Raw genomic sequence first — 27,647 nt, 5'->3', positions numbered from 1 at the left:
CTCTAAATGGTGTCTGTAAAACTGAAATCTGTCATCTGAGTTAAATGTTTTAATAAGATAGTCATTCCTCTTCTCTTTCAAGCATGTGACAATGTACCCTTTAAAGTTACATGGAAAACTGTTTTTAATCTAAATACAGTTATGTTCAGAGCCCCAAAATCTGTAGCATTTTCTTTATGTGCTTATACTCACTTGGCTTCAAACTGAACTATCAGGCTTAAGAAAGTAACATTACTTTATTATAATTAAGGGTCTACATAAGAGATAAGACTTTTGACCTTTCTCTATGCAATAGCCTGTAATAGTAAAGAAAAATAATCATGAAATTAGTTAAATGATCCTCTAAGCTGATTTCATTTTAGTTGGAGATTATATTAAGAGTATCAGCTTGATAAAATAAAATTTCATGTCCAGGTAAGGTGGCTCACACCTGTAATCCCAGCACTTTGGGAGGCTAAGACAGGTAGAAAACTTGAACTTAAGAGTTTGAGACCAGCTTGGCAACATGGCAAAAGCTGTCTCTACCAAAAATACAAAAATTAGCCATGCATGGTGGCATGTACCTTTGGTCCCAGCTATTCTGGAGGCTGAGGTGGGAGGATCACTGGAGTCCAGGAAGTCAAGGCTTCAGTGAGCTATGATCATGCCCCTGCACTCCAGCCTGGCTAACAAGAGAGAGACCCCGTCTGTAAATAAAATAAATAAATAAAACTTTAAAAATAAGATTTCACATTGGAATTCTCAGCCAGGTAAAATGTTCCCTATTTGTACCTTTTTGCTGATGATGGTGTTTGATGTCCCTGCAACAGACTTAAAAGAAGCTCTAACTCAGTTTATAGAAGAGGAATCCCTCAGAGATTATGATAGAGATGCCGAAGCATCCCTGGAAGCTGTGAAATCAGGTGAAGTAGATTTACATCAGCTGGCGAGTACATGGGCCAAAGCTTATGCAGAGGTAAGAGAATACATCAGATGGTAAATTTCAAGTATATTTTGGATTTTGGTGAGAATTTTTTAAATGCTATGGTAATCCTGAAATAGTTATAAGATCCTTTTTCTCCACATACCAATATTTATTCTATAATATATATGTTGCCGCCTCAGTGCTTCCTATATCAGGGTGAACACATAAGACAAAATGCTTTTTATGTAATACCTTTGTAAAACAAGAGGCTACTTTTATATATCTCACCAGAATAAGGTCACCAGATTTAGTAATTAAAAATACAGGACACACAGTTAAGGTAGAATTTCAGATCAATGATTTTTTTTTTTTTAATTTTTTTTGAGATGGAGTCTCACTCTGTTGCCGAGGCTGGAGTGCAGTGGCGTAATCTCGGCTCACTGCAACCTCTGCCTCCCACGGTCAAGCGATTCTCCTGCCTCAGCCTCCCAAGAAGCCAGGATTACAGTTGCATGCCACCGTGCCCAGCTAATTTTTTGTATTTTTAGTAGAAACGGGGTTTCACTGTGTTAGCCAGGATGGTCTTGATTTCCTGACCTTATGATCCACCCACCTCCACCTCCTAAAGTGCTGGGATTACAGGCATGAGCCACCAGCCAATTTTTTAGTATGCCAACATATTACATGGAACATAATTATACTGAAAAATTTTTCACGATTTATCTGAAATTCTAATTTAAGTGGCTGTTCTGTATTTTATCTGGCAACCCTAAACCAGCAGTAATAATTCATTTAATCTTTGGTTTACCTTTATAAACTTATCTTCATTATTGTTGTAAAGTCACATAATATAATTTTCTAGTTAAGTAATATACTGTTTCATAACATCAGACAATGACTGAAAGACCCTCTTTTACATATGTGTGTGTAAATATATTTGTGTGTATTATATAGGATTGTCTAAGTATAGAAAAAAAATGTGGAGAGATATAGACTAAGTTCTTAATAAGTTACCTGGAAGCAAAATGAGAAGAAGGTACTAATGTGGAGGAAGGGACAGGAAGCGTCCACAATAAAAGCATATGATATGACCTCATTTCTGTGAAATCACACACACACACACACACACACACACACGATCAACAAAATGCTAATGGTGGCTATTTCAGAACAGTGGGATTTCTAATAGCCTTTATTTATATTCTAACATACTGTATGGTAAAATAACTTGCATGCATTAGTTACATAATCACACATAACACCAGATGTTCAGTAGCACCACTGCAAGATCATCTGGCTATAAAAATCTGCAGCATTAATTTTAAACTCCGCCTAGGGAAAGCCTTATGAATAGGTAGAAGATACCTACATGAGAGAAACCAAGTATAGTTTTTCCTTGATCTAATTTACACCATTCCCTCAGGACAGATGCTACTAGAAAGGAGACTGTGATGGCTGAGAGGAATGGGGCACTGAGGAAGTGGCTGCAGAGAGAAAGCTGTTCATGTCCAGGCCATTATTTCTCCACCTCTACTTCCAGGCATAACACCTGGCTTCTTTAAGGTTCAAACCATTCAGCACCCCTTATCTTTCATGGCCATTATCATCTAACAAGATCAAAGGTTGGTTTGTTTTTTAAGGTGGCAGAGTTTAGGACTAGAAGGAATAGAATCCAGAATTCAAATGGAAAATTAATCTTAACTGGGAAGACAGATACTTCTCCAGTTATAGCCAAAGAGAAGCAGGAGAGGTTGAATATAAATTCAGATAATTTTATTGATTTAGTAGCAAGAATTCGAGAATATTCTCTTCTGATTGTTTCAACTTTATATAAGGAAAGACAAGTTGGTTGTTTAGATGAGGTGGTAGGTATAATCAGATTGTTGGATATTTGAGGAGAAAACTGAGCAGGGAATGATAGGATTGCCAGGCACCAATGAAGCCAAGATTAAGAGTGGTACCTGTTTGTTACCATAAACTTACAGAGTTTTGTGATTTTTCTGTTGCAGCTCTCTGAAGCCTGACTGCAGGCCCAGAGAAGAGAAATAAGATTAGGATTTTGTTAAGTGGGTAAGACAAAGTCCACCCGTCAAGGAAGTTAAGGATATTGGCATGACAGTGGCTGAATGCTAGATCACAAGATGTGAGCTACATAGGGAAGGAAGTGAAGCTAGGTGGCAGTTGATGGCTGAGAAAAAAATGAAAACATTGAGGAATTTATGAATTGCAGATCCTAATGAGGTTAAATATCAATTACCTGGGAAGTACTGAGTGACAATTTTTGGGTGTAGGTTATAGTCAGACTAGAATGTTTGAATACTGACTGACTGAGTTTCTGGTGAGGATACTAAATGGATGGTCGAGGTGGTGTGGAGAACTAGTAAATGTTGCAGATGAACGATGAGTATCTGGGCTGGTGGCGCAGGGGTAAAAGAATTTGCCAAGACAGCTGTAGATAAACAAAGGTAGACTTAGAGAAAGCAGGAAAGTATGTTGAGAGGAAGCAGTGGGCAGGCCATAGAAGAGAAGCTGACTTCAAGGAAACAAAGGCTTGCTGGAGATTTTAAAGGACAGTGTTTATACTGTATGCTGTAGAGTGGTACGTGCAGTACTGATATCCCCAATCTTGCAGCTAACTTGCAGGTGTCTGGTGAAAGTTGGGTGCAGAAGGGCTACATGGCCTGGACCAGGGGTGTCCAATCTTTTGTCTCCTCTGGGCCACATTGGAAGAAGAAGAGTCATCTTGGGCCACACATAAAATACACTAACATGAAGAATAGCTGATGAGCTTTAAAAAAAAAAATTGCAGTTTACGAATTTGTGTTGGGCAGCATTCAGAGCCATCCTGTGCCACAGGTTGGACAAGCTTGGTCTGGACAATGAAGAAAGGCAGACTTAGAGCTTATCTGCTTTCTCTTTTTGCTTTCCCCTGGTCCTGCCAGCTTGACTCCTTTTCCCTAATTGGGACTCCACAGTAAAGATTGTAGAGTTCAGGAAAGTAAGAAGCAGGGCCTTGGATGGGTTATCCACGTGGATATCTAAGTAACCCAGGTTGATGGCAGGATGTGGGGCAGAGAGGAAATCTGTAAACTTGGTGCCAAAGCTCTACAGGAATCACAGTGAGTGACAGACAGGTAGGCTGTTAGGCATCTAGTTTCCACACTCACCAATTTACTGAAACTGATCTTGCCACAGATCAGTTTGTCATTGTCTGATGTACAAAAATGGGATCATAATATACATACTTTTCTAGTAGTGTTAAATAAAAATACTATGTCATGATTTAAGAATGTCTGTATATTATCTTGCAGACTACATTAGAGCATGCAAGGCCTGAAGAACCCAGCTGGGATGAAGATTTTGCAGATGTTTACCATGACTTAATTCATTCTCCTGCCTCTGAAACTCTCTTAAATTTGGAACATAATTACTTTGTTAGTATCTCAGAACTGATTGGTGAAAGAGATGTGGAGCTGAAAAAATTACGAGAGAGGTATTTCAAATTTCTTGCATTATCAGAATTCAATGTTACATTGTCAAATAGGTGGCCTGCAGAACAACTTGCTTTTATTTTTTACGGAAATGATAAGATAGAAAAAATACTTCAATATTAGAAATCAATTTTCTTGTATGTTTAAATGTGTCACTACAACTGGGAGGGTCCTCATAGGTTTACAGTATATACTTTCTAAGTGGTTTACCTAAATAAATGATGCTGGTGGCCTGATATATTCTTATCTCTAATAAGAAGAATAGATTACTTCTGTTGAAGGTGTGCTTTGTTCTAGGCACTGTGCAAAGTGCTTTGGATGTCCTGTCTCATTTGATCTACCATAACCCTACTATTATTTCCATTTTACAGATGAAGAAGTTTTTGCTTAAATAAGTTAAGTAACTTGTCCAAGGGCATGCTGGAATTTGAAATCTGACTTCAGGAACTGTTAACCACTGTACGATTCTGTGTCCCTGTTCAGAACCTCTAACTCCACGGCCTCTTTCAGTTCATTTTGTACACTCAAGCACATTAGGATAAAATAATAGCACTAGTATTGTTCCAAGAAATTATAATTAGATTTGAATTCCTGCTGTGTGGATTACTTAACACAGTATACAAATAGTACTTTTACTATTATTTATTTTTTCTTCAGAGTATGATAAAAACTTCTTCTGGCATTATTTATTTTAAAATAATAAGTGTTTTCCTTGATTGCTTTCTAGTAACTATGTAAACTGTGATAGGAATTCAGGATGTGTTCTTCTAGATAATCCATTTTAATATAGCAGAATCTAACAACATTTATTATCTTAAAAACACATATTTAAGATATTAGGTTATATGCCATTAAGATAATTTTTTAGTGTTGATTTGATTGTGAGGGTACATTAGGACTAAATCACTTCTTTTTTTTTTCTCTTCTTTTTTTTTTTTTTTAAGTATAACTGATTTAATAGTCCCAAAGGAGTAAATCTAAAAAGATGTGCCGGTGTGTTCCTGATTCTCATTAGCTTCCCATTAGAAAACAGTAAGGCTAACAAGATGCGAATACTCTTTGGAGCATTGTCATGGCTAAGAAAAAAAAAAATGCAAATATATTTAATAATTGTTCTCAAGGGATACTCTCTTCTGTGTACCAAATTAGCGTTTTAATTATATTGCATAGATTTGTAAATTTTCATAACAATTGTACTCCTCTGGACCATTTATTCTCATACTTTGTAAAATATTAGAATGATCTCTTTGTCAAAAATAACACTATGTTTTATTTGTCACTGTTTATAGGTTTGGTTTTATTGACCAGCTGTATTGAGGCAGTTTATTCCTTTTAGATGAGATACCTGCAGTGAGTGGTTGTCACTAGGTATATAGTAGAAGCATATTTCCCTAGGAAAAACAAAATTTTTTTCTAGTTCTTTATTGTGTAGCCAGTAAAATTGTGAATATAGTTTAAAAAGAAGAACAAAATACAGAATTAGGTTTTTAAAAATGCATAAAAGTAGATATTAATTAATTACTTTCTGTCGAACTTCATGTGTTTGATTTTTCCTCCTAGGCCTTCAAATAATATAACCTTCAGTTCATCCTGAATTTATTATTAGCTCTCAGGTTTTCTGTGACTATACTCATTCTGCCTCTTTGCGTATATTGAGAAATTTTGGCTACCTATCTTCCATTCGTAGGACTTTCAGCTGTGAGTGACTAACTTACAGCACAATTGGCTGCCTGTACCTCCCAGAAAACTCTATATCTAGCCATTAATAGTCTATAATTGTTTCTTGTTCTAACTCAGAAGATTTCTGTTCTACATGATTCTTCGTCTTTTGGGAAGTTGAATTAACTTACTAATTCACTTCATTTACTGGTACTTTATGCTTTTTCATGGAAGAGTTTTTAATAGAGGTTTGTTTTGGCTTATTTTATTGTTTGAATTAATCTTTGCTATATTTCTTCATGGGGTTTTGCCTTCTTTTTTCTTTCTAAACATATAAATAATACTTGAATTCATCTGTTTTTAAACCATTTGTAATTTATTTTTCGTTTGTCCAAATCATTAGCCTGAAAAAGAAGAATAAGCTATATTCCCTGGTAGGTATATTTATTGCAAAGGTGAAGAGTATGACTTAAGCTGAAATTCACTCATGTCTGTGGAGGTTCACCTGAAATTTTGATACTTAATTTATTTATCCAATTCACGAGCAGAAGTGACACATTTTCTTATTTCTCCATTCATATTAATGCTATTGTACATCTTTAAAAGACAGTTTCTTGGCACAGCATCTATAAAACAAGTTATAATGATCTTTTTTCTTTAAATATCTTCAAGATAATATACAAGTTGCCATAGCTGTCGCATCTGACATACTGAGCCAATCTGTATTCAGTATTTCATCTGAGATATAATAAAATTTCTTTCCATCTTAATTGTAGAAAATATATATTGAATCATTATGTGATTAGCAAGTTGCATTTCGGACATATTTAGGATGAAATAAATGTTTGTGAAATTTTATTTGTTTAATTTCTATCTGTCTTCTTTTTTCTTCACAAGAAATGTGCCTTTTATTTTTTTTTTAGCAAACCAGATTCTAGGTATTTCTTTAAAAATGGCAGTGATACCTTTTATCCACTAGAGGGAACATGTGTAATGTAAGACAGTAATACATATTTATAACTAACTTTGTATTTATAAATGTTTAGCAGTTATTTCTGTTTCTAAATAAGAATCTCACTTGCAAGCATAATTTTCACTTGACCTGTAGTAGTTATTAAAAGTTAATGGAGTCATCTGCGTTAGAACTAAGTGGGATTTAAATGATATTGAATATTTACTACCAGAAGGTATATATGGAAATGTATACATGTATAACTTGTTTGAATTTAATTTATCATATATATAAGTATCTTAATCAATGTTAAAAATAAATATAAATTCACTCTTTTTTTTAATATATTTTTAAGATGGAGTCTCACTTTGTTGCCCAGGCTGGAGTGCAGTGACACTGCAAACTCCGTCTCCTGGGTGCAAGCAGTTCTCCTACCTCGGCCTCCCAAGTGGTAGAATTACACCACGACACCTAGCTAATTTTTTATTTTTAGTAGAGACCAGGTTTCACTGTGTTGGCCAGGCTGGTCTCGAACACCTGACCTCAGGTGATCTGCCCACCTCAGCCTCCCAAAGTGCTGGGATTATAGGACTATAGGCAGTGCGCCCAGCCATAAATTCACTCTTAAGAGCAATTTACTTGAATTAACTAGGATGATGATATCCTTTTAGTTTATGTCTGTGTTTTGTTCTTTCCCAGTTTGTTAGAAATTTGTTTTAGAACAAAGTTTTTGCATACGTTTGTATTAGAAGATAATCATTAATTTGAATTTTTTAATGAACTTATTTATTAAAATATACATACAGAAAAGGCAACAAAGAAATGTGCCTTTTTTTTTTAAGCAAACCAGATTCTAGGTTTTACAGCTCAGCAAACTTTCACAAGTTAAGCACAATCATGTAACCATTGCCCAGATCAAGAAATAGAATATTTCCAGCATTACAGAGGCCTCTTTCATGCACTTGTAGTCCTTCAACCGTTCCCTCATAAATAACCATTATCTGTACTTCTAACACCATTGATTAGTTTTTCCTGTAGGGAAAACTATTTTTAATTTGTACACATTATTTATTTGGATAAATGCAGAAGATGTGACCAACATCTTTAGACTGTATTTTACATCCCTCTGTAAATTTGATGACTTAATAATAATTTGACTCCTAGGATCTAATTGTCTGCTTCTGGATATAAAGTAAACTAACTTTCAGAGGCTGAAGACACTTCAGTTTATATACAAATAGAAAATCCATTTAAGCTGAAATTGCAGACCCTCTTCTTTGAGGAAATTTGCAGGTAAAAAGGGATCCAGCGTTTTTAGCATTAGCCATGGTAATTGAAAGGTAACTTAGATTTTGACCGCTTTCATTTATGCAGTAAATTTAGGTTAAAATTTAGCTGCACAGATGATGTTGCTGTTATATGACACTATCATCATTATTTGCTAGTCTCCATTTCCAAGGATTCTAAGTACTTTCCAGTTATAATTCTCATTCCTGGACATTAATAAAATAAAATTTTTATTTTCACTTTATAGAGATTGTTCAATGAATCTGAAGGATCATATACCTTGAAACTTTGATGGATATTCCTGATTTGCTTATTTGTGTTTTAGACAAGGTATTGAAATGGAAAAAGTGATGCAGGAATTGGGAAAGTCACTGACAGATCAAGATGTAAATTCACTGGCTGCTCAGCATTTTGAATCTCAGCAAGTAAGTGAAATATGGTGACTTTTAGGTATACAGTTGCATTTCCTTTTATTTATTTATGTAGTTGGTTAAAAAAAATTAACCAAATGGTACACTGTTTCTTTTAGGACCTGGAAAATAAATGGTCGAATGAATTAAAACAATCAACTGCCATCCAAAAACAAGAGTATCAAGAATGGGTAATAAAACTTCACCAAGACCTAAAAAACCCCAACAACAGCTCCCTTAGGTATTAGCTATGTATTGTTCTTATTCATGTAATAGTCCATTGTTAGTTTATATTTACTACAAAGTTAAACCTTTTAGCTATATGTATTTTTAAGTTGCCAGTGAAAGTTCAAGATAATTTTATGCTTCTTTTACTACTTTTTGCATTATAGGATTTAGGTGGATTATTTGGGCCGCAAGGGTTATGATTAGTTTGAAATAGAACTTTCTTTTATGTTCTAGATACATATACCTAAATACTTAAATACTATCTTCATTTCTTTAGTTTCTACTGCATGCAGTAAACATTGGTGGAATGCCAAATATTCTCTAAGCAGAAAAACAAAAAAGATACCTGCCTATATGGAGTTTATATTCTAGAAAGAGAGACTGATCTATAAATAAAATGATACTTTATAGAGTGGTATGTGCAGTAACAGAAGCATGTAGAAGGTACAGAAATAGTGCGGAGGATTTCTCATAAATCATAACTTGTGTGGCATCTCATGGCCTAAATAAATTGTGTTTCACATATTCCCTTAGAGCTTGACCATGCCTATGTTATTTCTTGGCCATGTATCTGTATGTTTGAGAATTAATTTTTGTCAAATCTCTAAGTATACTCAATTGTAAATATACTGAGTACAGTATAATACTCTTATTTCTAGCATATGCCAGTGTATACTATAAATATTTTTAAATAGCATTTTATCTATATAAGGTCAGTCTCATATCTGTTTTTTTTTTTTTTTTTTGGTTTTTTTTTTTTTTGGTCATATACCCAGCTCCTTGGCAAGCGTTTAGCCCTTGACCTCTTGACACTATAATACATGCTCAGCAAAAATTTATGGGATGGATGGATGAACAGACGAATAGGTTGTTGTTGACTCTTTACCCGACATCTGTATCATCTCTTATCTATTACAATCTTTCATTTGTGTCACTGTTTTCCCCAAACTGTTTGTTGCAGCCTGCTATGACCCATTTTACATCTCTTATTTTTCAACCAGCCTTTTAAAAATACCAATAGCATAGAATAGGAAAAAAAAAATCAGAGTGCATCATACAAGAAGCTTTCTATAAATGAACATGTTGTATTTAGCCAAAATGTAAAATATATACTGTATATTGTAGTCAGAAACATTGAAAGCTACTGATTTAAGGAAGCTGTGAAAGCCCCTTGCTGTAAAAGTTATCTCTTCATGAGCATGCCACTGCATTCCAGCCTGGGTAACAAGAGTAAGAAACTGTCTCTTAAAAAAAAAGTTATCCCTGGCAGGACAGATTCAAGATGGCCAAATAGGAACAGCCCTGGAGTGCAATTCCCAGCAAGAATGCAGAGGGTGAGTGATCACTGCATTTCCAAACGAGGTTTTACTGCCCACAGACCAAGAGATTCCTGGGTGGAAAAGTGCCATGAGTTTCCAGCACGGCTGTTTCAGCCAGCACAGTGGGTCTCCGCACAAAAACTCACACAAATCTGGGTACCATTTCAACTGGTACCTGGAACGCCTGGGAGACAGAGTCACCATTCAACTCACTATCTTGATTCTCAGCATTTCTGTCTGTGCCATTGAGAAGGCTCTCTTGTCTTCTGCCCTCAGTCTTTTCTGGAAATACCTGATGGAGGCCAATGGAAAAGAGTTTGCAAGTTCATGTGCCTGTGGCTCTGACCTATTCTAACTTTATGTGCTAGCCCACTTGGCCTTTAAGAATCTGTTAAAACTGTAGCTGCTTTCTTTTTATCCCCTTGTATGACAGCATTCTATTGCAGCTATGCTCTAACAAAGATAAAACTCTTTATGTGTCTTGTCTGTCCTTGGAGGGATATATCACAGTTTGAAATTCAATTTACTAGATTGCCTTATTATCACAAATCTTTGAACTCCAGAAAAGTGTGATTTTGTAGATCAGCAGTCCTCAACCATTTTGGCACTAGGGACCATTTTCTCGAAGACAATTTTTTTCCAGGAGAGACAGGAAGGGTTTGGGGATGAAACTGTTACACAAGAAGCACATAGATCGCTTGCATGTGCAGTTCACATTACAGTTTATGCTCCTATGAGAATCTAGTGCTGCCGCCAATCCCTGATCTGATGGCAGATGGCACTCAGGTGGCAATGCTCACTCACCTGCTGCCTGCAGGGGTGGCGGGGGGGTGGGGTGGTGGTGGAAGAGGTTGGAGTCTCCTGTTGTAGATTATCTGGCTAGGTTTAAATTTACCCTATTTGCTAATGAAGTCCGTCACTGAGTCTAATGGGGCTATTGGGATTAGCCCCAAAAATTTAGCCAGGGAAATGGGTGACTCTTACAGACTTGCATCATCTTCAGCATACCACTGTTTGAATTGAACAGTGATACAGTTATTGCTGTTTTGTGGAAGGCTTTTTAGGAACTATAAAGAGGAGGGGAGAGAAAGGCAGTTTAGTGGGAGGAGAATGTTGAAGGTAAAAAACAAGAAATGGTGAAAATAAAGGATGTGTATGCATCAAAATGAACTTAATCTTTTTTATTATTTATTTAACTTTAATGTTAAATCGTTATTCTTATTCATCTATTTTCTAATTTTGCCTAGAGCTAGCCCTAGCATAGGATGTATTATATATTTTAAAATGTGATTTTAAACTAATAAGTTAATCACTTTATTTAATCATTCTCTTAGGCTGCTAAAAATGTTAAATGGCAATATATTAACTGGCATAATGATTGAAAATAATAATCTGCTTTATTTATTGTGAGGAAATGAAAGAACAAGCGGGAATTTTAGAGCCTGTTAGCACTTAACGGTCTTAACTTGTCACCATGGATTAAGGATGAGTTTAAGAAAAAATTAAGCAAGACTTTCAGCTGTTCAGTTTTCTCTTGTTATAAAACTTTCCTTTAAGAAAAGTTCTTGACCAACTTAAAAGTATATCAATAATTTTACTACTTTCAGTGAGGAAATTAAAGTTCAACCAAGTCAGTTCAGAGAATCTGTAGAAGCAATTGGAAGAATTTATGAGGAACAGAGAAAGTTAGAAGAAAGTTTTACCATTCACTTAGGTAAGTGTATTAATTTTTTGCAGTTATAATTTATTGTAACTTCTGAAGTCTTTTTTTAAATAATAGAGACAAGGTTTCACCATGTTGCCCAGGCTGATCTTGAACTCCTAGGCTCAAGTAATCCTCCCACCTTGACCTCCCAAAGTGCTAGAATTATAGGCATGAGCCACCATTCCTGGCCACTGAAACTTTTTGTATATACTGTAAGAGAAAAATCCCTAGTGTATGAGTAGAGTATACCTATATTATTTTGAATTCCAGATCATGTTTTGCTTTAAGAAAGACTATAGGTTATTGGCTTTAAGTTTTGTATTTTAGCTTATATAATTTTTTTTGCAGATAGAAAGATTAAATTGAAATAGTCATTAAAATGGGAAGTTGCAAGGCCCATTTTTAATTATTTTGTATTATAGATTTATCTGGAGTCTTGCCATAGAGATTTGCATCCTCTTATACTGGACTTCTTGCAGCTGTTTAAGTATCTTTCCTGGACTATTGCCACCCCCAGGAGCCCAGTTGAAGACCATGCATAATTTGAGATTGCTGAGAGCAGATATGCTGGACTTCTGTAAGCATAAAAGAAATCATCGAAGTGGTGTGAAACTTCATCGGCTCCAAACAGCACTGTCGCTTTATTCTACATCTCTCTGTGGCCTGGTTTTACTAGTGGATAATCGAATTAATTCATATAGTGGTATTAAAAGAGGTAAGTTACCATCATACACATTTATTTTGTTAAATTTCACCCTGTAACACCATTCTTACAAAGAAAGGAATTATGGGGAAACTGAAAAAAAATTTTAATCACCTTAACATTCAAGTAGACCAAAAAAACATACTCAGCCCTAGTTATTTTATTTCAAACTGTAGCACTGATAGAGTGCTTCATGATATTTATTTTTCTTAAAATGCTATTATATTATAAATAATGTTCTTATAGAAATCTCATTACAAGGTAAAACAAAAAGAGCAATCACGTGTTTTCAGTTTAGAAGCAAATCCTGGCTTGGTGATTTTTAGCTGATCCATTTGTCTCTCTCTATTTTTTTTTTTTTAATAACGTACCTCTTAAATTTGCTAGGTAAAATTCTACCTTCCCTCTTAGTACAACTCACTTTTTATGATTATTTCTAAATTTCTAAATATGTAAGATGTAAAATATATAAAATATATGAAATGTATACCTATTCTTGAAAGAAGCTTAAATAGAATTTATTTTCCTTCATAAATATAAAAACCTTCTCATATTTTGTAGCACCTTTTGGGGTAGATTATGATCAAAGTATTATTTAAAGAAGACCTAGAATTATGTTAACATTTCTTTGTCTCTTAATTGTTTACTCTTCTGAGTGATTGAGAGGTTAAGTTTCTAATTAAAACGAAATTGTTATGCCCTAACTTAAAGCATAATTATTTAAAGGACAAGTATAAGATATCATACTTGTATTATTTTCTGTTTCTACTAAATCTCATTGTCTGTAAGTAAATACTAAATATTTGATATTTACATTTAGAAGTTTGTAAATGTTTTGGGTCCCTTAGATTTTGCCACAGTTTGCCAAGAATGCACTGACTTCCATTTTCCCCGAATTGAAGAACAATTAGAAGTTGTTCAACAGGTGGTCCTTTATGCTAGAACCCAGCGGAGGAGTAAGTTGAAAGAATCACTTGGTGGGTGAAACTCACTTTTATTATGTTCTGTCTGTAATCAATGTAATAGCACATGGATCATCATTAAGATCATATAGAAAATTCTATAGACGATAGAAGAAGGAAATTAAAAACAAAATTTAAGATATTTTTTAGTTTTTTTTTTTTTAATTTAAAAAGACCATCAAAATGTATTTTTGTTTTTCTTAATTTTTTTTTCCTTCAACTTTTGTTTTAAGTTCCAGGGTACATGTATAGGATGCACAGGTTTGTTACATAGGTAAATGTGTGCCATGGTGGTTTGCTGCACAGATCAACCCATCACCTAGGTATTAAGCCCAGCATCTATTAGCTATTCCTCCTGATGCTCTTCCCTTCTTCTGACAGGCCCCAGTGTGTTGTTCCCCACCATGTGTTCATGTGTTCTGATCCTTCAGCTCCCATTTATAAGTGAGAACATGTGGTGTTTGGTCTTCTGTTCCTGCGTTAGTTTGCTGAGGATAACAGTTTCCGGCTCCATCCATGTCCCTGCAAAGGATAGGATCTCATTCCTTTGTATACCTGCATTGTATTCGATGGTGTATATATACACCACGTTTTCTTTATCCAGCCTATCATTGATGGGTATTTGGTTTGATTCCATGTCTTTGCTATCGTGAATAGTGCTGCAATGAACGTGTGCGTGCATGTATCTTTATATAGAATGATTTCTTTTCCTTTGGATATATACCCAGATCTTTAGAAGCTTGAACTCTGTGCCTAATTTTCTTTTTTCGGGGGATGATTTTCTTCAAGGTTCTTAGTGAAAACTATTGTTAATTTTCAGTACTATAGTTATACTTGAGATAGGTACTCAGTGGAAAGTTGGTGATCTTTTAATCCAAGTTCTATATCTTTGAAGTGGACACAGTTATTACTACAGAGGGGACTGGAAACAGAGTAAAAGGTAGCACAAAATATATACTTTTTGTGTATCTTTTTTTTTTTCTTTTTTAGCCCTGCCTAAGCAGGACTTCAAAAAATTTGGTTATAAACTCATAGTTGTTCTTCCCCATGGAAATTTTTAGTAAAAGGTAAAAGATTTACTTGTTATGAAGAAAAACCAGAGCATTGTATGTTATATCTTTGACTGACTTAAGTAGCATGAAGTCAGTTAAATGAATTATTTTTGGTTCTTTTTAAAAAAAATCACTGTATCCTTAAATGACTGTTTTTTCTATATTTATTCATAACATAACATTCTGTTTAGGAAATTTACAGAAAAAAATTTTTAAATTTATTGAGATGTATTTGATAATTAAAGATTGTATGTGTTTGAGATATACAATTTGATGATTCAATGTGCACAGATGCTGTAAAATAATCACTTCAAACGATTTTATTACCTCAGATAGTTGCCACTTTTTTATGTCCATGGTGAGAACACTTAAGATCTATCCTCTTAATGAATTTCAAGTATACATTAGAATATTGTTAAATATAATCACATTGTCATACATTAGATTTCCAGAACTTATTCATCTGTGGCTGAAACTTTGTATTCCTTGACCAAAATCTCCCCATTTCCCCCCAGCCCCAGCCCTGGTAACCACCTACTCTATATCTATGTGAGTTCAACTATTTTAGGTTCCAAGTATAAGTGAGATGATATAATATTTGTTTTTCTGTGTCTGGCTTATTTCACTTAGCATCCTCCAGGATGCTTAGTATCCTCCAGGTCCATCCATGTTGCTGCAAATGGCAGGATTTTCTTTTTTAAGGCTGAATAATATTGTGTGTGTGTGTGTACATTTAGGTATGTTTTTAGTATCTTGATTATTGCAAATAATGCCCAAATCAAGATAACTCTTTAAGATACTGATTTCATTTCCTTTGGATATATACCTTAAAGTGGAGTTGCTGGATCATAAGATAGTTCTGTTTTTAATTTTTTGAGAACCGTCCGTCCTGGAAATGGTTTTTAAAGCTATTGAAAGGGTTAATGGCATCTTTCTTCATAAGCTTTCTATCTGCATAGGAAGAGGGTTAAGGGAAGACAGGTAAAAGAAAAATCTCTGGCTGGAATCACAGAGTAATTCAGCTGGCTTTTAATTGAAAAATGAAAATTTGAAGAGTGATTTCTTTGTAAATTAAATTGGTACCATAGGTTTCTTTAGTTAGAACCTAAATATTAAGGTAATAGTCATTTCAAATATTTTTAAGATGTGTTTTCCTTACACTTTATATATCATAGACATAAAATTACAGTGCACGCTCTTGTCTGGCTTGAATGTATACGGAGTATTTTATTATTTCTCTCTCTTTTTTTTTTTTTTTTGGAGACACAGTCTCACCCTGTCATCCAGGCTGAAGTGCAGTGGCATGATCTCAGTTGCCACAACCTCTGCCTCCCAGGCTCAAGCAATTCTCGTGCCTCAGCCTCCTCAGTAGCTGGGATTACAGATGTGTACCTCATGCCTAGCTAATTTTTGTATATTTAATAGAGATGGGGTTTTACCATGTTGGCCAGGCTGATTTCAAACTCCTGGTCTCATGTGATCCCCCGGCTTTAGTCCCCCAAAGTGCTGGGATTACAAGTGTGAGCCACTGCACCTGGCCAGTATTTTATTATTTCTTGTAAAAACCTGATGTTGGTGCCCAGGAAATAAAACATGGCAAGTTTTAAAATTGGGGATGTTTGCACGTTTAAATCTGCTTCTGGTACTTTGAATGCTTTTATTCTTTCTTTCCTTACTTTGTTTGCACCTGCTGTGTTTAAAAGAAACCATTATAGTACTTTAGGTACATAAGTTTTGTGTTGTACAGGTGCAGAAAGATATTATATCTTTGCTTGGTGTAAGGAAGACCTTTCTGAAGTCTCTTTGTTCCCCTCTCCCATCTTTTTCACTCCCAGAAATTATAGAATTCTTTCCTTTCTCCTATAACTGGAATGTGGCTATCTAGTCATAACTTGACTAGGGTTCAATACAGTTTCCTTATCTATTCAATAAACTTTTAAAAAATGGTTTATATGTTTTTAACCATTTTATAAATAGGTAAAACATTCTCAAGATTCACAATTCAAACTACAAAAGAGCATACAGTGAAAGTGTCCCTAACTCTGTTTCTAGCCATCCAGTTTCCCTCTTCAGAGGCAGCCATTGCTATCACATGTACCTTCTAGACAGATGTTTATGTATGTATAAGCAATGTATGTATGTATTTATTTTCCTTTTTCACACAAATGGCAGCTTTCTACATACACTATTCTGTACTCTGCCTTTTTCACTGAGTAATTTCTCTTGGAGCTCGTTTTGTATCAGTCCGTAAAGACCATCCTCATACTTTTATGCTGTTGCATAGTAGTCCATTGCAGGATATCCTGTTATTAATCAGTCCCCTACTAATAGACATTTGATCTATTCCTCATTTTTGTTATTATAAGCAGTAATGTCTAGTAATGACAAATAACTTTGCATATTGTGCATGTGTGTGAGCAGTAAGCATATCTACAGAAGAGATTCCTGAAGATGAATTCCTGGGTTAAAGGACACATACATTTATACTTTTCATAGCCTTGGCAAATACTCTGTATAGTTTTTCTGCCAGTTTATATTCGCACTAAAGGTAGTTATGGCTTCGCTATGGCAATATGTGTTACATATAACAGAGCCAGCTGAGTATTAGAAAATCACTATAGAAATATATCCTAACATAACCTATCAGAAAATCTCAGTATACCCTCTTATTCTTCTACCAGCTTCCTTCTCATTGAAACTAGCAGTGATGTGATCAGAAACATTTTAACATTATTCTTAGTAGGGAGTAAAAGCATGAAGATGGAGATTATGACAGGTGTGGAAGGAGGAGGAGTATTCTAAGTATATGTGTGAGAGATAGAAAGTGTGCAGTAAATGACAGGAAGTTGTTAAACCGCACACGGCTAAAGCATTGCGTGTATATCATGGTTTTATTTTGTTCTTGTTCAAGCAACTACTTTGTGGTTTCAGTGAGTCAGTGATGCAAGTAGGTTTATAAAAGACTTTCTTAAAGAAAGCTGCATGTTGTTATAGAAGAACTTTGTGAAAATACCTTCTCCATCTTTTTCTGTGCACGCCTACATATTCTGCAAGTTTACATCTTGATTTGCAAGGACTTGTTTATTCTAAGATGTTGCATTACTTTTCTTATTTTGGTTGTTATATTAACATCTTTATATTTCTGTGGTCCATGATAAAAAGTCAAAAATTGTTTTTATGCACATTTTATATACTTTAAAAAAAATAAAACTAGCCATCTTGTTACTGTTACTAAACAAGATGTTGCCATGAAAACATGAAAGGGAAATGGACTATGAACTGTTCTCTCTTGTTTACTTAACATAGCTTCCATTTGTTCATACTCCATGTGAACAAGATTAGAGTCCTTTATTGTTTCTTGTAATCTGTGCTATGATGAGATACTTATTCAAAGCCTATCAACCACATGGCTCTGTATTAGAAATAATATTTCATTAAATATAGATTCCAGCAACACAGAGCCTTCTATTTCTCTGTGCCTATCTCTCTGACTCTTGATTTATAACATATGTGCATTTACAAGGTACAATGTTATAAATCAATTTATCAAAGTAGTCACGAGATAAAAATATTGTTACTTTTATTCAGATCTCTCTTAAAACTATAAAATTTTGATATTTGCAGGTTATTCATTTGAAGGTCTGTTGTCATGTGATTTTCTGATGCTGAAAGCCATTCTGAAATAGATTCCAAAATAGTTTTAATTGGAATAAATATGCAACCTCTCAAATATTCAGTTTGCATTTGTGAGTTCTGATGCAATTCTTATAAAGTTCAGATGTCTCTTTTATTAAAAGATGTAAAATAATTTGCATTCAATCTTTATAATGTATGTTCAACATAATTTTACCAACATTTGTTCTTCTAAGAAATAGCATGCCTTCAAAAAAGAAGAGAAACTGTCAAATAGCTGAAAAAAAAGTTCCATGTGAGACAGTTTCACCTATCTTATAATTGTGCATAGTGTTAGATAGGAAATAAATTTCAGGAATGGGCTAAATATACAGTGATTCCTGATGCCACTAGCCATTTATCTGTAGTCTGAACAAGTTGTATCAACAACAGTGACTCCGAATCTAAAGATAAAGATGGCCACACCACAACTACCTAATGAAGGTATTTTATGTGTGATTAACTTGGTTCCCTGAACCTCCCAGATGAAAAATAGGATACTGGCATGTCTAATGTGATTAATACCATAAGAGAATCTGAGTATGTGAATTCAAGACCAGGCTCCACCACTTATCTGTGCATGCTTGGTTAAGTGAGTTAGCCTAGCCAAACCTCTGTCTCCTCATACATAAAATGGACATAGTAGTAGGACTTACTCCCAGGGCTGTGGTTTTAGAGGTTTTGTAAGAATTAAATGAGATCATCCATGTAAAGCATGTAGCAGAATGCCTGGCACATAGATGCCCTCAGAGAATTTTTGTTGTTGCTGTGATTCTTTTGGGAGCAGTCATAGTAACATGTTCTCATATGTTGTTATGTTCTTTCATACTGCATTGTCTTGTGAATAGATTCTGGAAACCAAAATGGAGGAAATGATGATAAGACTAAGAATGCTGAGAGGAACTATTTAAATGTTTTACCTGGTGAGTATGTTTTTTTTAATTTCAAATTATTATTTTCTTACACCAAAAACATTTTATAATATATACCATAGGAATTTATGTTTTAAATCTTTAATTTTAGCATATGTCATTAAATCACTTTAAAACAACACTTTGTACCTCTATAATACACTTTCACAGATGTTCCCCAGTGTAAAACTTAATTTTTTTGTTTGTTTTTTTGAGACAGAGTCTTGCTCTGTCGCCCAGGCTGGAGCACACTGGCGCAATCTCAGCTCATTGCAACCTCTGCCACCCACGTTCAAGCAATTCTCCTGCCTCAGCCTCCTGAGTAGCTGGGACTACAGGCCTGTGCCACCATAGCCAGTTAATTTGTTTGTATTTTTAGTAGAGACGGTGTTTCACCATGTTGGCTAGGGTGGTCTTGAACTCCTGACCTCAAGTGATCCTCCTGCCTCAGCTTCCCAAAGTGCTGGGATTACAGGCGTGAACCACTGGGCCTACCTAAAACTTAATTATTAATATTATACTAGTACTGACTTTCTTTCTGGGTCTATAAAAGAAAAATTGCCCAAGAAGTTACCTGAGTTTTATTATGTGCTATTGTAAATTTTTTCTTATACATTGTTTCTTAGTTTCTTAAGAAATAATGCCATATAGCTAAGAACAAGTAAAATATGAACAGTAGTACATAGCTATATAAACAGTTGAATTTAAATATAAAGTGGGTCATCTCATTTAGAATTTTATTTTCATTTCCCCTTACATTTTTCTGCTTTCCATTTTATTTCCTTTATTATTCTAGATATGTTGTTTAACAACTGAAAATTCAGTTTCTCAGTCTTCTTTCTAATTGAATTCACTCTGATGACCCTTAGTGTTTGTATCACAGAGCATAACAAGGACTATTTGTATGTATCATAAAATTTTTTAACTAAGTGATACATTTTACAGTTTCAGAAATAGCCATCTCCTGATAGTTTTTTATTCTCCTTTAAGGTAATTTTCTCACATTTTCTTCCCCAGATCTTTGACATGTAGGTCACATTTGACAGTGGAGATACACACACACACGTGTGTGTGTGTGTGTGTGTGTGTGTGTGTATCTCCACTGTCACTCAACACATTACACTTAATCTAAGCAAATACTATACTCATTTCTGGTATTCATTTTGTCAGGCCCTGTCCATTAGCCTGTAATCATCAGCCTTGAAATTTGCTTTCACCTTCAGGTATTCCACCTTAGTGGGTAATGTTAGAATCACCACGTGTTGTTTCCTCCACTGTGTGGGACAGGAAACCATCTTCCTCTTCATCTAAAAATACCTTCAGTGAAGTATTTATTGTATTTTTCTTCATAGATCCGTAATTTAAACCGTCCATATTTTGTGTCTTTCTTAAAATGTGCCAGTCTTATTACCACTCTGGAAGAACCAATGTCTGCCTGATTTTTAAATGTGACTCTTTGTTGCTATTTGTATTTCCTTCCCTAGCGTTTTTTGGAAAAAGCCTATAAGGTTTTTTAACAACTGGGAATTCAGTCTCTCAATCCTCTTTCTGATTGAATTCACTCTGATGACCCTTAATAGTGTTTGTATCACAGAACATAACATGGACTGTCTTATTTGTATACTTTATCTCTGTGTTAGTAGCAAGTCAGAAGGATATATCATAAGTCTGAGTTAGAAAAGTAATATATTCAGTTTGAGATAATAGCATCTTAACTTCCATTTAATTAAAGTATACCTACACAACTAGGATGTTTACAGGAGTTGGAAAAAAATCTAAATCAAAAATTATTTTAACTTTTAAATTGCAAAGAAAAATAGTTTTATTTATATATTTGTAAGCCAGTCATACTTGACTTAACCATGATCTAAGTATTTACAGTTTATGTAATCTAATTCTCATAATAACCTTATAAGGAAAGCAGTCAGCATTATTTTTCCCATCTCATCCACTAAGTAACAGAGGATCAATAAGTTGAATTGATTTGCCGAAGATCACTCAGTCAGTAAGTGCTAGAAATCAGATCTTCTTAACGTCCAATCTAGTTCTTTTTCTACTACATCATATTAATTTGATTACTACTGCCAGCCCCATGGCCCCCATTTTATTAATGGGTAAAATTAGGCCAAGAAACAAGTCATTGAAGGTCAAAGAAAGCAGTGCCAATTTGGGGATTAGGAGCACCTGACTTGTTCACTAAGTCATTCTGCCATACTCCTGGATCATGGCCCATATCTAAAGCTATGACTTCCATCATCTGAATTATCAGTAGCAGTTTAGAAGGTAATAAACTTCACTGGGCCCAGAAGGATATTGTCTCATAGTCCACCGGGTTTCTGATAAGCAGTCTGTGTCTTTTGCTGCCTTCCTGGAAAATTATAACTAACTATTCCTCACTAGTTTTCTTTCTTACTTTCACTTTGTGCAGTTTATAGTGATATATCTGTCACTCTCCTTTAATTTCCTTCTCTGTTTATCTAATTCCTTTATCTTGTTCAAGTTAAAATAAAAAATAAAAATATCTTTGCCTGGGACCTTTCAGAGGCATCTATGGATACAGCTGATACACACTGGTAACTAGAAAAGTTAACCATAGGGCTAAAGTATATTAAGTATTTTAAGCATACTGTATGTTTATAATTAGATCCTAAGATAATGATGTTGACACAAGGGGGAGTGGAATTGGGGACGGCAAAGGTTAAGAGTGGGAGAGTAGAGATACGCAGACCTTTCCCAGAAGGCCTATCAGAATCTCCAGTGAGGTATATGTATTGGTAAGAACATATCCTTTCTATGTTTTCTGTTTTGTTTCTCTATATTGATAGGAACTACAGAAACTAAAAGCTGATGAGATTTTTCTTGGTTTGTGGGGCTGCGTTAAAAAAAAAGTGACGGTAGGAAGCATGGATTTTACTTTAATGTTTGAGATAGACTGCTCCAACGTTCAGCCTAAAATACTCATTCACTCAACAGATATTTAGTGAGTACCTTCTACGTGCCAGGTGCTGTTCTACTTGCTAGAGATAGAACATTTAACAAGATAGAAAAAATCCCTGTAATCGTGGCATGTACACAGTGGGCTCTTTAAAATAATATGTACACAAAAAAATGGCAGTGCTAAGAAGAAAATAAAACCAAATCAGGTGAAAGAGTGAAGGGTGGAGGAGACCATTAGTAGATAGGAAGTCAAGGAAGACCTTTCTGAGGAGGTGATTTTTGATCTGAGATGTGATTGATGAAAGGAAGTCAGCCATGTGAGAATCTTGGAGAAAAGCCCTCCAGGCAGCAGCCTGAATTGGGAACAAGCTCTGCATGCTTGAAGGACTGAGCAAAAGCCTATGTAACTGGAGTGAGGAAAGGGAATGAGACAAGAAGATATTAGAGAGAGAGGCAGGGTTCAAGTCATCTAGGCCTTAACTTTTTGGCACCAGCACCAGGGACCAGTTTCTTAGAAGATAGTTTTACCACAGACCATGGGTTGGGAATGTTTGAGGATAATCCAGGTACATTAAATTTATTGTGTACTTTATTTCTGTTATTATTACATTGTAAAGTATAATGAAATAATTACACAAGTCACCGTAAGATCAAATTAGTGGGGGCCGTGAGCTTATTTTTCTGCAACTGGATGGTCCCATCTGAGGTTGGTGGGAGATAGTGACAGATCATCAGGCATTAGGGTCTCATAAGGAGTGTGCAACCTAAATCCCTCACATGTGCAGTTCACAATAGGGTTCATGCTCCTGTGAGAATCAAATGCTGCCAGTGATCTGAAAGGAGGTGGAACTCAGGTGGTAATGCAAGCAGTGAGGAGCGGCTGTAAATACAGATGAAGCTTCACTCACTTGCTGGCTGCTCACCTCCTGCTATGCAGCCCGATTCCTAACAGGTGATGGCCCGGTACCAGTCCATGGGGGACCCTTGTTCTAAACCATGATAGAGAGTTTGGATTTTTTTCTGAATACTACAGTATGAGCCTGTTGGATGATTTTAAGTAGGGGAGGGATATAATATGATTTATATTTAAGTCGTAACTATATGAAGAGTTGGTTTATAGGTGAGCAAGCAGGGAGTAAGATCAGTTAAGAGAATATTACAAAAACCTAGGTGAAAAATTACAGTAGTGTGAACTGGGGTAACACCAATAAAAGTGGAATACTCAGATTTGGGCTGTTCTATAGATAGAACTGAAAATAGTTGGTGGTAGATTGGATTGTGGATGGGGTGATAGGCATTGAGGGAAAGCAAAGGAATTAAGGACACCTATCTTTCTGTCCTAAGCAACTAACTGGACAGATCAGTCTCATAAGTTGAGAGGAGGAAGAGCAGATTTAGGGCATGGAAAAAACAAGTAACCTTTTTTACATGTTAAATTTGACATTTTAGGCCAGACGTGGTGGTTCACATCTGTAATCCCAGCACTTTGGGAGACAGAGCAAGGTGAATTACGAGGTCAGGAGATGGGAGACCATCCTGGCCAACATGGTGAAACCCCGCCGCTACTAAAAATGCAAAAATTGGCTGGGCATGGTGGTGGCAGTCACCTATAATCCCAGCTACTTGGGAGACTGAGGCAGGAGAATCACTTGAACCAGGGAGTTGAAGGTTGCAGTGAGCCGAGATCACACCACTGCACTCCAGCCTGGCAGCAGAGCGAGAGTCAAAAAATATATAAATAAAAAAAAAACATTGTAGGCATTTACATCAAAATAAAGATGAGTACTCATTTGATTTATTCACTACTTGGTGGTCACTTCATACCAATTTATGAACCTATTGCAAAATTGACTATTGTCTCTTATTTTCATTAGCTTCTCTTCAAGAAATTAAGGAGCAGTAATCACAGTTGCTTCCTGAGCCCAGTAAATGTTCGTGATACACCCCAGTAGTTCAACACATTGATTGGCCATCACAGTTATGTATAAAGCCCATTGATGAATGTGACTTCGGCACTTGATAATCATGATTGTATTTATTGTTCACAGGAGAATTTTATATCACACGGCATTCTAATCTCTCAGAAATCCACGTTGCTTTCCATCTTTGTGTGGATGACCACGTGAAATCGGGAAACATCACTGCTCGTGATCCTGCCATTATGGGACTCCGAAATATACTCAAGGTTTGCTGTACCCATGACATCACAACAATAAGCATTCCTCTCTTGCTGGTACATGATATGTCAGAGGTAAGCAAATAGAAAAATTGTATCATTTTATGAATATGTTAACCCCCAGTATTATATAATAATCCATTTTAAAGGCACTTTTTAAAAAATTAATGAATTCTTGCATCTCCTATCTGGTTAATAGAATTGAGTAACCTATAATACAAAACAGTGAATAATCCTTAACCATTTATGTTCAGAGAGCTATAGCATTGTCCTGTAGTAAGTAAACTAGAAAATCCAAATAATAATTAGCTTTGGATAAGGCATGTGTCCCTACACCTCTTTCTCCTCCTCTTCCCTGTCTTCTCTCTCCTCTTTCCCCTCCTTCCCCCTCCTTCTTCTTTTTTGCTATAAATAGCATTAGATTTACATACATGTATTTATTTGGCTTAGGCTGCCATGAAAATTAGTTTGCATTTTCTAAGTATGTATTAACAGGTAATGGAAAGATATGCTAGATGACAGGAAGAAGCCATCCTTGGTTTAACATTTTCTCAAGGGTTCTTTTTACATAATACAGTTCTGCAATTAAGATATAGCATGATCATTCATCCATTTTGTTATGTAGTATAATTTAATTTTTAACAATCTCTTTCCATGGCTGGTTTTCTTCTTCCTTCACCCGCACAGAAACTGGTTAGAAGGCATACATTGTAGAAATAATATAAAGACTAGAATTCAGTTTCACATAGTCTGGAGAAACAAATGTGTCTCAAACCAAACGGTTCCAGACAAGTCCTAGGAGAGCCAGTGCTTGACTTGTTGATGAAGGACTCAATAGCGACTCTGTGCCTGCTTATTTTGAGGAGGCATTTTTTTAAAAAGCAAAATTGACACCTGTAGTCCCAGCTATTCCAAGGACTGAGGCAGGAAGATTGTTTTAGCCCAGAGTTCAAGACCAGCCTGAGCAACACAGTAAAACTGTATCTCTTTTAAAAATTGCTGACTGGGAAGTGGAGATTGTGAATGTCAGGAAAGAAGTTTGATTATTGATTATAAACAGTTATTTACCAAAAGAAAAATGCTGTATTGTAAAGGACAGTGTAAAAGAGTTTATGTTTTACTTTTTAGACGAAGTCCCCACTTAGACTCATTATATTGCAGGAGGCCTCATTTTAAATTTCATATCCTGTATAACAGGGGTCCCAAACAGCTAGGCCAAGGACCTACCCCACAGCAGGAGGCGAGGGTCGGAGGACGAGAATTACCACCTGAGCTCTGCCTCTTGACAGATCAGCAGCCACACTGGATTCTCATAGGAGCACGAACCCTATTGTGAACTATGCATGCAAGGGATCTAGGATGTGTGCTCCTTATGAGAATGTAATGCCTGGTGATCTGAGGTGGAACAGTAGCATCTTGAAACCATCCCTGCTATCCCCACCCTCACCCCCACCCCCAGTCTGTGAAAAAATTGTCTTCCACAAATCTGGTTCCTGGTGTCAAAAAGGTCGGGGACTGCTGCTTTATAAACACACACAAAAATTCCTGTCCTTCTGAGACAGGGTGATTTTAAATGATTTCCCACTTATAATCTATGCTGGTATATTTTTACTAGGTACTTGGTTGTTTTGATGAGGAGAATTCCAGCACTATCCTATGAAAGCTTCATCAGACTTTCTAATTTCTCATTCCATTCACTTCTGTAGCCTCAGCCATCCTAATATGGTATCAAGAGAGATGGACAAACAATTTTTCCCCCACTATAGCTTTATAAAGTTTTAGTTCCATCAGGAATTTTTAGCTATTGTTAAATCATCATCACTAACTAGTCTATCTATAAAAGGGTCTTTGGGGAGTAACAAAGTTAATGATGAATTCCCACCACAAGGAATTCATCCAAACATTCCTGCAGCTGGACTCCTGGTTAACCACTTTATAAAAATGGTTATATGTAGGTGGGAAACGACCTCAAAAACTGTTTCCAGAAGTCACTAAGTTCAGATTTACTTCCAGACATCTGATCTACTAGTTCCTTCTCCCACAATGTTACAAAAGTTACATGTTTTAAATTGGGAAGGCCAGCTGCAGAGCATTAAGTTTGTTTCCCAAGTGTCCAGTTTAATTCACAAAAGTATATTGAGCTATGATTCTCCCATTTGTTGTATTTAAACATCCATTCAGGTCAAGAAGTTTCTAAACTCAGATAACACTACACAGGATATGGAGGTCAATGTTGGTTTTAGCTTTGGGGCAAGGATCCCAAAGCATTGCAGATGTCGCTTTCCTCTTCTAGCAGAATCATCAGACACTCAGTTAACCACGTTTTAGTGTGTGCAAGATGATAATGAAGATGAGTGAAACAGCCCATGTCCCGTAATAGATAAAAGGGCTATAGAAATTAATTGCAGTTTAAAAAGAAAAAAGGAAAAATAACCTATCAGCAAGAAGAAAGACATATCAGTTTTATTTCAATAAATCCTTTTACTCTGAAGATACAGTCTTATTGGAGTCCGTCTTGTGGAATGAAGCTACAAGCCAAGAATACTGAATTCTTAACTTCCTTTTATTGTTTCTGTTAACTTGTTGAATAATTTGGGCTTATCAAATCATTTAGTTTTGTAACTGTTGTTACTAATGAAGATTTTGTTGTTTTTCGCTTTTATATTGGAGTATAGCACACATATAGATGTTTGTTTTTAACTTTTACATGGGAGTATAACATACATATAGAAAAGTATGCATAGGTACACAGCTCAAATCTTCATAGACTGAACACCCATGTAACAAATATGCAGAACATGAGGCAGAACATGACCAGCACCCCAGCAGCCACCTCCCTTTCAGTTAAACTACGCTCCCTTCTCAAGGGTAACCACTGTTTTCATCTCAAAAATTATGGATTAGTTGGGCTTGCTTTTGCTGTTAATCTTATATCTGGCTTCTTTCCTTCAATAGTATGTTGTGAGATCTATCCATAATATTGTGCATGGTTATAGATTGTTCATTGTTATTGTTAATATATTTCATCATGTGACTATACACTCTATTTATGGACATTTGGGTAATTTTTCCAGATTTTTATGAGTAGTATTGCTATGAACATTCCAGTAGACACCTTTTGACATTTCTTTTGAGAATATACTTAGGGATAGAATGTTTAGGTCCCAGGGTATATTCATGTTTAGCTTCGGTAGATATGCCAAATAGCTTTTCAAAGTGGTGTGACCTGTGCTGTTATACTGAATGTGAAAAACAAGAAATAAAGCCAGACTATTCCTC

The 27,647-nt window shown here is 35.5% G+C and overlaps 1 protein-coding gene and 1 non-coding gene across 4 annotated transcripts in view; one reads left to right on the top strand and one right to left on the bottom strand.

The window, feature by feature from the left end:
* FERRY3 (FERRY endosomal RAB5 effector complex subunit 3) overlaps positions 1-27,647 on the top strand; it is a 44,719-nt gene that overhangs the window by 3,822 nt on the left and 13,250 nt on the right. For all 3 annotated transcript variants that reach the window (XM_074403414.1, XM_074403415.1, XM_003942184.4), the window contains exons 3-11: positions 810-955; positions 4,216-4,397; positions 8,619-8,718; positions 8,823-8,944; positions 11,858-11,964; positions 12,473-12,670; positions 13,507-13,635; positions 19,193-19,267; positions 24,241-24,443. In XM_074403414.1, coding sequence (XP_074259515.1) covers positions 810-955; positions 4,216-4,397; positions 8,619-8,718; positions 8,823-8,944; positions 11,858-11,964; positions 12,473-12,670; positions 13,507-13,635; positions 19,193-19,267; positions 24,241-24,443 — 1,262 coding nt within the window. The remainder of the gene's footprint in view (positions 1-809; positions 956-4,215; positions 4,398-8,618; positions 8,719-8,822; positions 8,945-11,857; positions 11,965-12,472; positions 12,671-13,506; positions 13,636-19,192; positions 19,268-24,240; positions 24,444-27,647) is intronic.
* LOC120360792 (U5 spliceosomal RNA) lies at positions 14,609-14,725 on the bottom strand. The gene has a single exon (XR_005577211.2). It is a non-coding gene; the product is annotated as a U5 spliceosomal RNA (small nuclear RNA).

The sequence above is a fragment of the Saimiri boliviensis genome, chromosome 7 (assembly GCF_048565385.1).
Source record: "Saimiri boliviensis isolate mSaiBol1 chromosome 7, mSaiBol1.pri, whole genome shotgun sequence".
In the NCBI taxonomy this organism is placed as follows: Eukaryota; Metazoa; Chordata; class Mammalia; order Primates; family Cebidae; genus Saimiri; species Saimiri boliviensis.
The sequence above is the reverse complement of the archived record's forward strand: the minus strand, read 5'-3'. Positions and strand labels throughout refer to the sequence as shown.